Genomic DNA, 17,256 nt, shown 5'->3' with positions numbered 1-17,256 from the left:
TGCTACACCCCATCTAACCTATTTACAGAATTTGTTCACAGATAGGACAGATAACATTTTTGGAAACTGCGTGCAAGTTGACAGTGATTGGTCAAAAATGTACCAGAAAAACATTTTTGTCTAATAACTACATTGTATCTGCATTATATCTATAGATGTTGTTTTGAGCGAGTGAAGTGGGCTTAAACTTCAACAACTTGCATGAAAAGATATCGGGTTTGTGAAACTGGACTTGAACACATTCTAAATGATGGCAGCAATATTTTCTATTAGAGTAATTATTGTTGAATGATTCGTTATCTGTATTATTAATATCCATGAGTCGTTTGTACTGGCTGCTAGGTATTCTATTGAAAATACGGTGTTCAAGTACCTAATATGCATGGACTTCCTGAGTTGTCATTGGGTCCGACGTCAGTGGACGGGGCCTGTGGAAATTAACAGAATGTTTCTTGTATTTCAATTCAACATTTTTGATTTCTATTTACATTTTTCTGCACATATAAATACAAATATAAGGAATCACTGCCTTGTGTTGGGTATATCAGGGACATTAACGACAGGTGGAAATGAATAATTTATGCAAAACTGTCTTGTGAATTATCAAAAAGCGAAAATTATGTCGCTTTCCTTCCCCCTTCCCTTTTTGTAAATAATGAAAATCTATTAAATGTCTAGAAACACATAATTTCATGGTATTTAAAATTAACAGATTATAACAATTTCCTGATTACTATAATTTTCTTTTAAAAACTGGTTCTCCCAATTACTTTCAAATGGGCCAACCAAGACCACTTGTTCTGAATTTAAATCATAGTAACATAAGAACGGGTGAACTGGGTCAATATTGATTTTCGCAATGTTTGTAATTCGTGTGGTTTTGTGAATATTGTTTGTCAGAATGAGATGGTCAGCATGATATCTTTAATCGAACATAAACCAGAGTCTTCTAAACAATCTACGTTTAAGGCTACTATAATTATAAATCTACTATAATTATAAATTTAGTGGATATATTTCAATACTTAATCAAACTACCAAGATTTTCCTCAGAAGGATTTATCACTGTTGGGCGGACGATAGACAAAACAAGATAAAGGTACATATTTTCTATCCAGACGCATGCGTAGATGTCGGTTAAAGGTCATTGTGGCGAATTGCACGAAAGAATGCTCCTTATAATTTGTAGTCGATTTTGATGCGTGTAATATAACGAATTGATATTTATGATGTATTCAGCTAGATGTATCCAGCTCATGAAAAGAAAGTAAATAGATAGAATAATATGTACATGTACTCTGCAAGATGTATTTCTTTCAGTTTGGCTTAATGACAGTTGCCTTCAATGAAATACTTTCTTTTTCATGCAGATGTAGCATTTTCTCATTTAACACGGGGGGGGGGGGGGGGAGGGGGGTTCCATCCCAGTCCAAAAAAAAAAAAAATTCTAACCCAAATATCCCTTTCCCAAACGTGAAAAACAACTATTTCGTGGTGGTGATGGTTGGTTTCACATTATCTAGGGTGAGTCATTTTTTATTTGTTGCTTCAGTATATACTTTTGATAACTCTGCAAATTCCGGGGGGGGGGGGGATTCTTGACCCCCCTCTCTAGATCCGTGCATGTAACAAAAATGTTTTTGACCATACACACTACATTGATATAATAAGGAAGTTATGTCAAGAATAAACTATCCATGCCAATACCATTCTCGTGAATATTTGTTGTAAAATGTCCTTAACAATTACTTGTTTTATTCAAGTTTGAAAAGTACTTTTTTTTACTTAGATAAAAGGATTGAGAGGATAAAGAAAAAATTAAGTTTGTTCTAGCTGCCATAAATTGAGGGATAATAATAAAAAAAACTATTTAAAGTCTGGAGAGTTTTAGCATCCAATGTCTTGGCGTTTTATTGAACACTGATTTTGCATAACGTATACGAGTATGCCTTGGAATATTCCGAATGCCATCGTTCAATATAGAACGCCCTGTTGTAAACAAAAAATGTCATCTGGTCAACCGTTTTTTTTTTTGTGACAGGTAGTGGGAGCTATGTAAAATGTGTTTATTTTCACACAAAATTGAAATTATCTATTAATAAATCAGTATATTTTAGCCTTATTAAAGCCTCTCTTGTTTATCAATTCACTTACAGGTACCTTACCTTGTTTTAATTTTCATATTTCTTACAAAAGATCTTGCAAAACATCCTTTTGATATCAGATGTTCATTGTCCCTATACATAAAATCTTACAAGAAGATATAAAAAAAGAATCTATATTAGCATCTTCAACTTGAGCTTTTATCGTTAAGAACACGAATCGCTGTGGTTAAACATCAAAATTACCATTGCAAAACTTGTCGCCTTCTTTTTTACAACGATCAGAACTACATGTACACGCCTGGCAAAGGATAATCTTTGTCTTAGGATAATATTCTCTTTTTAATGTTCTTAAAAAATAAATATCTACACAACTGTATATAACTCTTTTTGGAAATGGTTTTCTTTTCAAAGGTGAAGGTCTATTTCACACACACACTCATTAGATTCTTTTACAATTACATATAATAACCCATCAGCATTAGCCTCTCCGGGTTTACAATTACATAGAGCATTTAAAACAATACCCGGCTTTTCTTTTCACGAATATTCAAAAATAATATTTAGTTTTTTTTTTTCAAAGCCAACTTCCATAGTATGCTTCATATTGAAAGATACAAGCAATTTCAAAGAAATGTTGTCCCCCGCTTTCGGTGTTTTAGGGATGGGTTGCCATTATTTATGGCATATTGTAACTATGTATTGTCTATGCATCATACAAAAAAGACAGAAATTATTGAATTAATAACAGGTATGGCAAAGATTATAGCTTTTTCAAAACTACATCAAACTTCAAGATCGAGTTCATGAGGTCAAATATAATACAATTCGAAAGGTCTTGTCACAAGTAATGCACATGTGAAAATGATATAAAAAAAATCAAAGTATACAATCGGAACGGTCTTGGAACAGGTAATGCACATGTCAAATATAAATGCCACATCTTCTCTCCATTAAAAGTTATCAGCAATGTTTATTTTATTTTGAAAATTAGGTCAAACTTCAAGGTCATGGGGTTAAAAATCATAGTATAATTGGAAATGCTTGTCACAGGTAATGCACGTATCAAATATGAATGCCCTATCTGCGCTCCTTGAAAAGTTAGCAACATGCACTGATCAAATCTTGAAAATTAAGTCAAAATTGAAAGTGAAGGTCACGGGGTCAAATATCGTAGCACATTCGGAAACATTTTGACACAGGTAATGCACTTGTTAAATATGAACGCCCTATGATATGTCATTCAAAAGTATCACCAAGTTAAAATTTTTGAAAATTAGGTCAATTATAAAGGTCAAGGGGTCAAATGTCATAGCATGGTCAGAAACATCTTGTCACAGGTAATTTACGTCAAATATGAAAGCCCAATCTTTTCTCAATCAAAAGTTTTTAGCAAATTAAGATAAAATTTTTGAAAGGTAGGTCAAACTTCAAGGTCAAGGTCACGGGGTCAAAAACCATAGTACATTTGGAAAGTTCTTGTCACAGGTAATGCACGTATCAAATATGAATGCCCTATCTGCGCTCCTTGAAAAGTTAGCAACATGCACTGATCAAATCTTGAAAATTAAGTCAAAATTGAAAGTGAAGGTCACGGGGTCAAATGTAGCACATTCGGAAACATTTTGACACAGGTAATGCACTTGTTAAATATGAACGCCCTATGATATGTCATTCAAAAGTATCACCAAGTTAAAATTTTTGAAAATTAGGTCAATTATAAAGGTCAAAGGGTCAAATGTCATAGCATGGTCAGAAACATCCTGTCACAGGTAATTTACGTCAAATATGAAAGCCCAATCTTTTCTCAATCAAAAGTTTTTAGCAAATTAAGATAAAATTTTTGAAAGGTAGGTCAAACTTCAAGGTCAAGGTCACGGGGTCAAAAACCATAGTACATTTGGAAAGTTCTTGTCACAGGTAATGCACGTATCAAATATGAATGCCCTATCTGCGCTCCTTGAAAAGCTAGCAACATGCACTGATCAAATCTTGAAAATTAAGTCAAAATTGAAAGTGAAGGTCACGGGGTCAAATATCGTAGCACATTCGGAAACATTTTGACACAGGTAATGCACTTGTTAAATATGAACGCCCTATGATATGTCATTCAAAAGTATCACCAAGTTAAAATTTTTGAAAATTAGGTCAATTATAAAGGTCAAAGGGTCAAATGTCATAGCATGGTCAGAAACATCTTGTCACAGGTAATTTACGTCAAATATGAAAGCCCAATCTTTTCTCAATCAAAAGTTTTTAGCAAATTAAGATAAAATTTTTGAAAGGTAGGTCAAACTTCAAGGTCAAGGTCACGGGGTCAAAAACCATAGTACATTTGGAAAGTTCTTGTCACAGGTAATGTACATATATCATATGAAAGCCCTATCTTTTCTCATTCAAATTTTATGAAAGATTTAAAGTACTGTTAAATTTTTTGAAAAATAGGTCATCTTTTCTTTTTCAGAAGACCAATTTAAAGTAATGTTAAAATTTTTGAAAAGTAGGCCAAACTTCAACGTCAAGGTCACGGGGTCAAAAATCACAGTAGCGATCGCTCCGAGATCAATAGACTAACGTGTAAGAACAGAGGAATTCTGAATGAAATCTGTACATGCGTCAGGCAAATTTTCTTGTGCAACATTCCAATAATTCCTTCGCTACCAGGATTCCATGCGAAATTATTACAAAACATACAAAAGATCAAGGATAATTGTTCCTTACCAAGAGAAACGTTTACTTTTCTTTCATTGCAGAGAGCTCAAAAGAAACAAAAAATAATTGCTTGTATTCTGTTAAGTATTTCAATAAATATTGCACAAGACCTGTAGTCTCGTTCAACAAGATGCTCGGCTGTCTCCGTAAATTCCGACGTCATGTGAAGTCACAGTCTAGACTGTCTCTCGTGCAGTTTGAAGAGGCGGATCAACGTTACAAGTGTAAGCTGTGTAAAGGCAACTGCACTCGCCCCAACGGTCACACCGTAAAACATATTACATTTGGAAAGGTCTTGTCACAGGTAATGTACATGTAAAAAAATGAAAGCCCCATCTCTTCTCATTCAAAAGTTATGACCAAGATTAAAGTTTTTGTGACAGACGGACAGACAAATGAGATTTAATGTCCCCTCGCTTTCTGATAAACCCTTCATTTCATAGACACTTCTTTTTATCATTCTGTCTGTCAAAATTTAACCTTTTTTCAGTAGGGCTGGGACGATATATTGAAATACCGAATCTGAGTGAGGACGATACGTATATCGATACCTATGAAAAAATATCGAAATATCTTCAAAAAATTTCTGACATGTTTTTCTTTGTTTACTTAACATTTTGGGTTTAATATATAAAATAAACATGCTAAATATAAATATGATTATGAAATACATAATAATTAACACCACTTGTGTAAAATGATTTTGTTTTACAACAGATATGCAACTTCTTTGAATAAATTATTTGTGACTTCTGAAGAAATGTTTTGTTCATTTCAATGCAAAAAGAGAGAAGATTTTATAACCAATTAAACATATTGTGATACATATCGCATCGTGGCTCAAATATCGTGATACGTATCGATATAGGAAAGTTGTATCATCCCAGATTCAAAGCATCTGAGTCATAGATACGCATATGGCCATTGCAGCATGCATAGCATTTTTTGTATTATACATAATAAAATGTGCACGCATCTTATGCAAAACTTCAAAAAAAAATATTATATACAGGTATTTTTTTCTTTATCTTTATGAGATAACGTCTCTAAATGTTTCAAAAGCAAATTGTCTTTAGACAGACAATTATGGTAATACATATAATTTATACTGACACTATTTATAAATCTGAGTTGGCATGCAACTACATGTATATATCACTTGACTTGATGGACAACTAAGAAATGAAATTTTGCACATCCAACTAAAACAAATGATGCATTACAGAATATAACTGTTTACAATCAAACTTACCTACTCAGAAAATGTTTACATAATGTATATATTTTTCAGCAAGTACAGATCATCATGTTGTATCACTATATAACAGAGCATGGATCCCAATAATGCAAAACAGTGATGTGGGAACAGTTAGTGGGTGTTTCAGATGTACATCAAGAAAATCTAGTACAGTATTTTATATATTAATTTAACTGTAATCTTCAAACTGTACCTCAAAGAATATTTTTATAACACATTAAAATTGAGAATGATCCTATGTATACTTATGACATTTTCGAACACCTTCAAGCATACATTATAATAATATGAATTTTTATAACTCAACAGTTTCAGTGTCATTTATAAAACAAAATACCCAGACAATGAAAAGCCTAACTGATGAGTATGTGTAGTTGGTTTTTCTCTGCTGCACAACAATAAAGTAAAACTAGATATCAATGATGGTTACCATCTCAAAGGGTTCCACTTAAATGATGGACATTTTAAATGACTTCAAGATCCTTGCACATCCTTTGCCTACAAACACACTATGGATAAACTGATGCAATTTGAACTAACAGAAGAGAAAAATGCTCTTGACAACAAAGTTACAGAGATTTACTTTGACCACATAACTAGTCATAACAAAGAAAATAACAAAGAAAAGGCCTTACAAATCTGGTAATAATAGTTCATGGTTCACTTGTTAATTATTTGAATGCTTGTTTGGTCAACTTCAGGGAGAAAAATGGGATATCAAAAAGGATATCAAAATATCAATCATGATAAAAAGATGATTTCTTTAATTCAATATCTTATTTTTTCTCATTATATATGGTGACCAAAAAAAATTTATCAAATCTCTTTCTTTTCCCCTGTTACTTCTTCTCACCTTCTCAACACTCATCCAAATCAATACTTATTTCCTTGTTAAGTTTTCCGCATTTGTGTGGAGCTCTGAAAGTTGATTTATGACAAATATTTTTTGTTTTCTCAAAAAGATGCATATTTTGTAATATGTTGTGAAAATTACAGCTTCCCTCTAAAATATGTTCTTCTTTTGGGCTAAGAGCAGGAACGAAGTCCAAATGATTGAGTACCATCCACATTTGAAGGACTGCAGACAAATTTAACCTCATATAACTCTCATCCCACAATGAACACCTTTGAAGACTACTACTCAGTAAAATGTCATTAACATAATCATACATAACTATGTAATAATGAGCAGGGGTCAGTACTAGAGATGGAATTAAAGCCGAAACTGGTGAAATACCATTACTGTTCACAACGTTTCCTTGATAAAAAGCAAAGGTGATTGCTTGGCTAAGAATTTGTTCTGTCCATTTGTCAAAATGTGTGTTTTTTGATTTAATTTCACATTTTTCTGTTGATTTTTCATTTCTCTGCAAACCATCTCTTTCTTGGTCTGTGTTTTCATCATCAAGCTCATCATTTGGGAATTCTTCAAAAAATGAGATGGGTATATAATCTGGCAGCTCATCAGGAATTAAAACTATATCTGGGTGTCCGTACCAAAGCTCTTCAAAACCTAAAATTAAAAACAAGAATTCCTGATTATAATGTGACCAGAATTATGTTTCTTTTGAAAGACCTTTAAACTTTGTAGACTATATCACACCAAAAAACTTCATTTTTTTTGTTTTGTTTTTGTTTTGTTTTTTTTATTTTATATCTTTTGAAGGAGCCAATCAAATACTGTTGAATTTCATAGCTGTGAACTAATTTATGATAATATGGTCCTTAAATACAAGAATCATTGAGTGACGGATCAGCTACATGTAAATTGTTACAGCTGGCAATCTAAAAAGTTTTTAAAATAGTACACCATACCATCCAATTGAGCTCAATGTATCTAGAATAATATTTTTATAAATTTCAAGACATTTTTGAGAATTGAACAGTAAATGTTCAATCTCCCTAGACCGTAACCCAAACACAGCACAATGATTATTTGTTTAGCACAATTAACTCAACATTCCTAAATCTGCTATCAAATATTCTGTAAAATTCATGTTAACAAGAATTCTGATAGTATTGCATTAGCAATATAAGTCCCCTACAGGCAAGTGTAATCTGGTTCCTGTTAAAAATTGAAAATGCCACAATTCCGTTAAAAATCAATGAAGTGGAAGGAAATGCGAACTTGATCTAATTGAACTCATCAAGGTAAAGTCGCATGCCAAAAATCAGCTCAATATCTAAAAGCATTAAGAAAAAAATTGCCGAAAACCCCTGAGAAATTGAAAAGGTCATAATTCTATCAAAAATCATTGAAGCAGAACGAAATGCAAATTTGGTTTGTAACTCATCAACACTCACTTACCAAAAATCAGCTCAATATCTTCAAGCGTTTAGAAAAAAAATGCTGAAAACCAAGTGGGACAGACTGACAGACAGACAGAGGGACAGCTAGACGGACAGACAGACAGACAGACTCAGAGGAAACATAAAGTCCCTTCCGGCTTTACCAGTAGGGGACTAATAAATCGCATAATTTGATGAGCAAGAGGCCCAGGGGCCACATCACTCACCTGAGAAACAATGGCTTACTACTAAGATGAAAACAGTTTTTTAAAACAATATGAACTGCATTTTTGAGAATATTATTTTGCTGTTAAAATGTGTTAAGATGATAAATTTGTATGTTATTTAAACCTTTTTGATCAATTAAACAGAAATAAAGTATCAAAATGTTTCAGAATAAAGGATTCTGTGCAATCAAATACATCGTATTATATAAGAATTCAATATTGCACAGGACGACAATAAAGTAATTTTGCTTCAATCAAATCTTATAAAGAGTTCTTCCATTGCAAATAAGTGGTTAGAGTGCTCTAGAGTCGCGAAGTAAGGATTTATCAGTACCTTCTCAGGGGCCGAAATTCGGCCCCATTCCCAATTGAAAATGAGTTAAATTTTTCCCAATTTGGCAGTATTTTTTCCCAATTGGTGAACAATGCTTTTGTATTTAATTATCTTGGAAAAACACAAGGAAAATTGTCAGATTGTCTGTAATATTCATCTATTTAAGTCATTAAGCAAAGCTACAGTCATAACACATGTTTAAAAACACTGTAAAAACATCGCCAACTTTTAATCCGAATTTCCTCCGTTTTTCTGAAAATGGTGATATTGTGTAATTATATAGATTTATTAAGTTATTTCTACCTACTCAATTGATCTATGAGTGTATGGTAAGGTCTGTAGGCATTATTTCAAATAGAAAAATATATTTTCAATGCATTAATACATATTAAAAGAGGACTTTGAGAAAATGTATACTTGCAGGAGATTTATATATTCTCCAGAAACAGATTCTGTAATGACCTAAATTGGAATCTCATATGCACATGTACTACCCTGAGTTGTATAAACACTTTATACTCATTGAAGTCAATTTTACTTTTATTAGTCTGTTATTCATAATTGATCTTGTATGAAGTTGGATCATATATATTGTCTGTTTGGTTGCCCAAATTAGAGTTCATGCTGAAATGTTAAATGAATTACACCTGAATACATGATTTAAGCAACATTTTTAATTTTTCCCAATTTCATCAAAAAGCCGATAATTTTTTCCCAATTCCCCAAAAATGGCATTTCCCAAAATAGGCTGATAAATCCCTGGAGTTGATCCTTACGTCGCGGGTTCAAATCCCACTGTGGGAGACTGTATAAACCGAGGTCCCGTGTTGCAGTAGGTGCTGGCACGAAAAAGATCCCTCACTGCTCAATGGCCATAAGTGCCGAGTATAGGACAAAATTTGAAGCTCTCCACCGGCAATTGGTGGCGTCTCCATATGAGTGAAAAATTCTTGAGAGGAACGTTAAACAACATACAATCAATCAATCAATTCATTGCAAATATGAACAATAGAAGTTTATATAAGTTCTTTTTTTCTGTCATTGAAATGGTTAACTACAATTTTGCAACAAAAATTTCTGAAATCAAACTTGCAGTTCATATCGCTTTATAGAGTCCAATACAAAACTATCTGTAAAATTTAGCAAAGCACCGGTATGTTTTTTTTTTCTTTTTCAAAAAATTTTTTGCACATATTTTATCATTGATTGCACTTTTAAGGATTTTTAAAGATTGAATTTTTTGCACATATTTTATCATTGAGTGCCCTTTTAAGGATTTTTAAAGATTTTCTAAGATATATTTCAATTCAAAAATCTGAACCCCCCTCCCATTGTGGCCCCACCCTACCCCATGTATCATGATTTGAAGGAATTTGAATGTACACTGTACACTATCTTAGGATATTTCCACATAAAATGTAAGTTTTCTGGCCAAATGGTTTTAATTAGATAATCTTGGATAAAACTTTGACCCCCCCCCCCCCCACCCACAAACTGCAGCCCCACCCTAAACCCCAAGGATCATGATTTCTACACTGCATGAGGATGTTTGCACATCAGTTTAAACTTTTCTGGCCGAATGTTTTATGAGAAGATTTTGAAAAAAAAAAAATCCATGAACAGTCTTGAAGAAAAAATTTGACCACTCATTGTGGCCCCATCCTACCCCCAAGGGATCATGATTTGAACAAAATTGAATTTACACTACCTGAAAATGCTTCCACATAATTTAAACTTTACTGGCCAAATGCTTTTTTGAGAAGATTTTTAAAAAAAAATTCCCTATATATTTTCATGCAAAAATTTGACCCGACCCCCCCCCCCCAATTGTGGTTCCATCCTACCCCTAGGAATCATGACTGAACAAACCTGGATTTAAACTACACTGCATGAGGATGTTTCCACATAAGTTTTAACTCTTCTGGACACACGGTTTTTGAAAAGATGATTTTTAATTTAAATTTTTTCATACATATTCCTATGTAAAAATTTGACCCCCTCATTGTGGCCCCTCCCTACCTTCGTGGATCAAATTTTGAACAAACATAAATCTACACTACTCGAGTATGCTTCCACATAAGTTTCAACTTTTCTGCCCAAATGGTTCATGAGAATAAGATTGTTAATAATTTCCCTATAATGTAAAAATAAGACCCTCTCAATATGGCCCCACTCTACCCCTAGGAATCCTGATTTGAACAAATTTGAATCTACACTACCTTAGGGTGCTTCCATATAAATTTCAACTTTCCTGGCTTTATGGTTTTTGAGAAGAAGATTTTTAGATAATGTAGAAACAATAGGCCCATGGGTCACATTTTGCTCTCCTGAGTAACCTTGTTGCTGTTCTTCACCAGATTCCCTCCTTGTAAAACCTATTGTGGCCCCATCCTTCCCCTGGGGGTCATGATTTGAAAAATTTTGAATGTACACTATCTCAGAAAGCTCCCACATAAGTTTTAGCTTTTCTGGTCCAGTGGTTTTGAGGAGAAGATTTTGAAGATTTTTCCTATATATCTCAATGTGAAACTTGGATTCCCAATGTGGCCCCATCCTACCCTTGGGGGTCATGATTTGAACAATTCGGAATTTAAACTATTCCAGGATGCTTCCACATAAGTTTCAGCTTTTCTGGCCCAGTGGTTCTTGATAAGAGGATTTTTAAAGATTTTTTTTCTATACGAGGGGTGATCAAAAAGTTTGCGAACTAACTGAATTACTTCCATAACAGAAATGAAATTAAGTTTCAGTGTTCATTATTTTTAAAGAAGTCCTCTCTGATTTAAATGCACATCAGCCACTGTTCTGTCCATGCACGAATCACGTGATACAGGTGGTCACGTGACATGCTCTGAAGCATTCCGTTCACAGAAGCTAAAAGATTTTTTCAGAGTCTTATATTTCTTACCATGCAAGTTTTTTTTTAAAACAAGAACAGTCCATTTGTCAAAAATGGCCAAATCTCGTCAATAAGATGGGTGGATAAGGATATCCATTCCCAGAATGAGCAAGGTTACCATGACAACCCAAGTCCTCTGTCTTGGGAGTGTCGTTTATCCAATGTGGGTAAAGTATGGGTGCCTTCTTTTTATCATATCTGATATGCTTAGAGTCTAAAGTTAAAGATATTTTAGGGATTTAATAAGTATATCATATCATATCTGATATGTTTACAGTCTAAAGTAAAAGATATATTAGGGATTTAATAAGTATATCATTGTTAAGATATTCAACTATCTTGGCGGTCTTTCATAACAAATTTCTCAACTAAGGACACATCTCTTGCCCAGCTTGCTTTCACTGGGCAACAGAACAAACATCATTTCTATCCATCTCCCTTCCTTCACTAAAACAAATGATCCAATTAATGATTGAACTCCTGGAAGTCTTTTGTCCTTGTAAACTTTGTACAAATTATTATATGCTACTGCAAAGGAATTTCCAAGATACACATTAAACTTTACAGCCGTTCGTTGCTCGAGTTTGACTGAGTCAATCATTTAATGCCACAAGTAACCTTCCTATTTTCTTGAGAAAATTTTTTTAATGATCCCATCCTATTTTTGTCTTTTCTTGAATATCTCCCCTTGTAAGTGGCTAAGCCCTTCATTTTAAAAATTTAAACTCCATTTACATGTACCAAAATATGCTTTGTACCAACTTTGGTTAAAATTGGCCTAGTGGTTCTTGAGAAGAATGTGAAAATGTGAAAAGTTTACAGATGGACGAACAGACAGACAGTTGTGTTGCAAAGAGCTTTGCTCTAGTTGTGATTTCTTTTTCTTAAATCAATATCACAAAAGTGTCATTACTTACTCTTAAGACTTGTATCTTCAGGAACAGGGTTACAAGGGTAACGAGGTTTACAGACTCTTGTATTAGTAATAAGGTCTGTAAAGGCCATGGTAATGATAAAATAGTGTGTATAAATTCAGATTTCTTTGGTATTAACAAGCTTTAACTTTGGATGTAATCAGGCCTGAAGGTTATATAACTTTCTGAGTATATACTCAGTGCTTAAACTCAAACTCCGTACTCCAAACCCATACTCATGCTAAAAATTCCTCTCTAATTTGTATATAAAATTTGAGTATGAGTAAGGTTTTAGAGAAAGGAGTATGAGTTTGAGCACAGAGTATGTACTCAAGAAGTTTTATAACCTCCAGGCCAGCACCGAGAGTATAGCTTAAGCTCCATTGACTTTATTATGGTGAGCTAAAAATGTGAATCTTAAGCTTCAATTTAACAGCCTCTGATCCTCAGCAATGTTCCATAACTCTTGAATAGATTATCCAGAATTATTTTATTCAAATCATAAATTTGGAACTAATTTGGATTTATTGGAATTTAGTCTAATTAATCTGTAGTATTTATTCCATAATTCCAAATTCACACAGTGTTTGGCTCAGGGGTGTACCAGATACCACTGAAAAAAGTCTTAAATCTTGAAATTTTTTCACATATCCCTACTTTTCATTTATTTGTCATTGTATAACCCAGATTGAAAAAATTGCCATAACTTTGTTAAAAGGCTGAATACCATGCTTAAATTTCTTTTTTAAACACAACTTACCTAAACCTGTATGGCCATATGAAATATATTCCAAACATAGATTTGGATTTAAACATGGACACTGTGATGGCTGATTTTGGTAGTTGTTGCTGATAAGGTATTTATTTCCATAAACTAAGCGTGACAATAAATGGTTGGTCAACAGTGCTGCTGTTTCTCCTTTCTTTTTGCCATTAAATGCACTTCTCTTTGGGTTTTTCAAACATTTCTCATGGAATTCTGTAATGCAAAAAATGTAGCATACCATTCAAATACCATATTTTACAATGCAGAAAGTATAGTTTGCAGTAAAAAATTTATGGAATCTCTGCCTCAAAATGACCTCCAAAAATTATCACAATAAATATATTACATGTACAGTATAAAACCTGTTTAATTAACAGGTATAATTATGTAGAACAAGTTGTATTGCTTCATTTGATTTTTTGTATTGGCCTTTTTTTTTTACAGCTTTTGTGATCTAACTGTTTTGGATATTTAGTGCTTGATTCACAGTACAGATAGAACAACTGTTTTTTTTTTTGTTTTTTGCTTTTTGTTTTTTTTTTTTAAATTGCTGAGAGCTAATCTTCTGTTGCCGACAGTTTGACTTTTAAATTATTAGATATTATGTGTATACATCATGTACACAAACATCTTTCTTTGAATGAAATTGGAATTCATATGTTGAGTTTAATTGTTTCATATTATATCTCTTGCTCCTATATTTTCTAGACAATTTTTTCAATATATATCTAACCAAAAGATTCTCCATTTCATAATATATGTATAATATATGACAATAAATAAATGATATCCAAGAAATTTAAAATTGTAAAGCATTAAAACTTGACTTTCAATTTTTAAAACTCTGGACATGCTTAGAAGGTTTTGTCATAGTTAAGAAGCTCATATGAATTACTGTAACAGTCACTTTGTACCCAGAGGCCACTTCCAACCCTGCCTGTCATAATACAAAGATGACTTAGGGGCTATTATATTGTTTCCGGTTCCAAAGAGTGGGAATGACCCCAGGGACTTGCCTTAGAGTCAATGTATAATTTGCATGTGGCATTCCAATGATCTTATTTGACCGACCCAATTAAATCCCACCGACTGAAAAGTTTTTTTTTAAAAGAAGATTATTTAAATATTTTTTTTTTTTCATGTTTATCAACTTTTATAAAATACATTTTCATCACACCCCATTCTTATCAGAAATTCATAATGTATTTTCAAAGCTATTGTCAGAAAAAAATAAATATTTACCTATCTACCTACCCAACTTCAGATTCTAGGCTCGAGTTAGGGGAATTAAAGATATTTTTAATGATCATGATGATGGCCTTAGTAATTATTTTACCCTGTTTTAAACTTTTAAAATAATATTTATTCATATAAATGTACTTACCACCCGTTATAGGTACTGTTAACTTTATAGAATAATAAATCCATTTAAAACACACACTAATAATGATAACACAATCCAATATTGATAACGGTTAAAGTGGTGCTCATTAGAGTGTGATGTACATGTAATTCCAACGCCATGTGCAGGTATAGAAATTTTCAAAAAAAGGGTGTGCATTTGTAAAAATTATATTATTATTACATGAATGTTTTATTTTTACACAAGTTTGTGTTATCTATTCCAAATATGACAAGAAAACAGGTGAATCATAAGTGGGGGTTGATTTTTGACAAGGCCATCCTTAAACATTTTTTTGTTTGGAATTGCCGCCTGGGAGGTTTCAGACCCAGGAGGGAGGGAGGGAAATTATTTTTTTTTTCAAAATTAAAGTGAAATTAAAAATTGATGATAAAAATCTCAGTAAGGAATGAACATATTATTTTCTCCCTTTTTGTAAGGGGTATCTCCCATCAACCAGGAACCCGTTTTGCTTAGATCCTACACTTATTAAGTGATTTGGTGGCACATGTGGTACAGTGTAACAGGCAAAGAATTAATTGAATAAAAAAAATCTTATTTTTGGCCAATAAAATTTTTCCAGGAGGGGTCATTTCAATGAGGCGGGAGGCAATTCCAAACAAACAATAATTTTATTTTGGCCCAAAGTTGATCAGGTTAAGGTTTGGAAAGGGTTCCTCCGAGTCCTACCCAAATACTGCTAAAATTTGCACGAGTTGTAATTTTGGCATCTAATTTTTTTTTTTAAAGTTCATAAACAAACCATGCATTAAAATAATAATAATACTTGTCATTTTGACAATAAATTCAACAAGTTCCAGAATTAAAACCTTTTTTGAAGTTGTATTTCACAAAAAAGTATGCGATTAGGTCATAGGGACATTAAACTAATCAGGGCATTATATAGTCCGAAATATCTGACGTTTTCCTGGCTTTTTTACGATTTTGATATTTTACATGCCATGTAAAAATATCAAAATCATAAAAAAGCCAGGAAAACATCAGATATTTCGGACTAGGCATTATACAGCCACACATAACACTTTTTTTTCTCTTTAAAAACTACTGGCTATCTAAAGCCAAAACTCTAACAAACCGAAAAAAAAAACTGTAGGCCTAACCAGGGACCTATATAATAGGTTCTCGCCTAACATACCACAGGCCGAACGTAAGAAAGGCCGAAACTACTTGCTACCGCCAGGCCACTGTGATTTGTACATCATCATGATCATAAACAATGCAAATAATCAACATAATGTTTTCATGAATTAATTGATAATATTTTCATGCGAAAGCAAAATGTTTGGAAAGTTTGGACAAATACGGTCATAATGATACGTACACACTCACCCATTTCGTACAGAAACATCCTCAGCGCAGCTAAAGCACGAAAATGATCTCTTTCATCGTCTGGAACCCCATTTAAACGGAAAGTATCAAAGAAACCCACATTGCTCTCTGTATATTTGTTTAAACAGTCAAACCCTTTCTTGAAAACACTGGAGAATTTTACATGATAAAGGGCATCGTCATCGGGGTTCGTGAATACTTCATAATCCAGAAATGTTTTGGAAAAACTACTTCCTAACTTACAATTTGAAATTCGAAGTGGAGTCAATTTCAATTCCGCGTAATTGCTCAAAGCTGATTTCAGTGTTTCCTTTAAGTCCACATGTACGCGTCTGGATGAATTTTGGTAGATTTGTACGCATTGAAATAACCTTCTTCTTGTTACCGTGAGCATGATTTCACAAAATTGAAAGTAGGCTTTACCGTCTGAACGGTGACAGGTGGTTTCGCGCCGAATACTTGTTCGCGCTGAGTAGTTTCGCCCCATTATATATGCTGGCATACAAACGGTGACCAGGTGACTGCTCAAGTCGGATCGTGTCAAAGAACTGAGGCTCACTGAGCACCTGTCGACGGGGAATTAAATTTAAAATGACTTACAATGTAATATGAGGCCTACTCTTTTTTTTAAGAAACGACATAACTGATCTGTTCACTGTTTGCAGATTGACCGGTATCGATCTTGGATGCCGCAAAGAAAAAAAAAAATCTTTTTTTTAATTCTCAGTTCTCTATATTGTGTTTTAGAAAATTCATTAGCTTGCACTGTTTTCTCACAACGTATGTATGTGTGTAAAAAAAATTAAGCAATTTAACTGTTTTAGAAGCCCAACCAGTACATTGTTTATTGTCAACGTACGCAAGACAGAGAGAGGTAGATTGTATACCCCCTCCCCCCCCCCCCCATTTGTACCTGTGGAAACAGTAGGCTAGGGTTTAAAAACTTTTTTTCAAAGAACATGAAGAAATCCGTTATATTTGCCATAAACATGATAAACATGAT

At 33.3% G+C, this 17,256-nt stretch overlaps 1 protein-coding gene across 1 annotated transcript; it reads right to left on the bottom strand.

Moving 5' to 3' along the window:
- Window positions 1-6,863: 6,863 nt before the first annotated feature.
- LOC133193238 (uncharacterized) lies at window positions 6,864-16,740 on the bottom strand. The gene is made up of 3 exons (XM_061329199.1): window positions 16,254-16,740; window positions 13,496-13,714; window positions 6,864-7,585 (listed from the first exon to the last, which is right to left on the bottom strand). Exons 1-3 carry the CDS (start codon window positions 16,738-16,740, stop codon window positions 6,930-6,932), a joined length of 1,362 nt encoding a protein of 453 aa, XP_061185183.1. The 3' UTR covers window positions 6,864-6,929.
- Window positions 16,741-17,256: the final 516 nt, after the last annotated feature.

This window comes from Saccostrea echinata, unplaced genomic scaffold, assembly GCF_033153115.1.
Source record: "Saccostrea echinata isolate AGI-Se365-2 ecotype Australia unplaced genomic scaffold, CSIRO_AGI_Sech_v1 ptg000027l, whole genome shotgun sequence".
NCBI classification, from domain to species: Eukaryota; Metazoa; Mollusca; class Bivalvia; order Ostreida; family Ostreidae; genus Saccostrea; species Saccostrea echinata.
The sequence above is the reverse complement of the archived record's forward strand: the minus strand, read 5'-3'. Positions and strand labels throughout refer to the sequence as shown.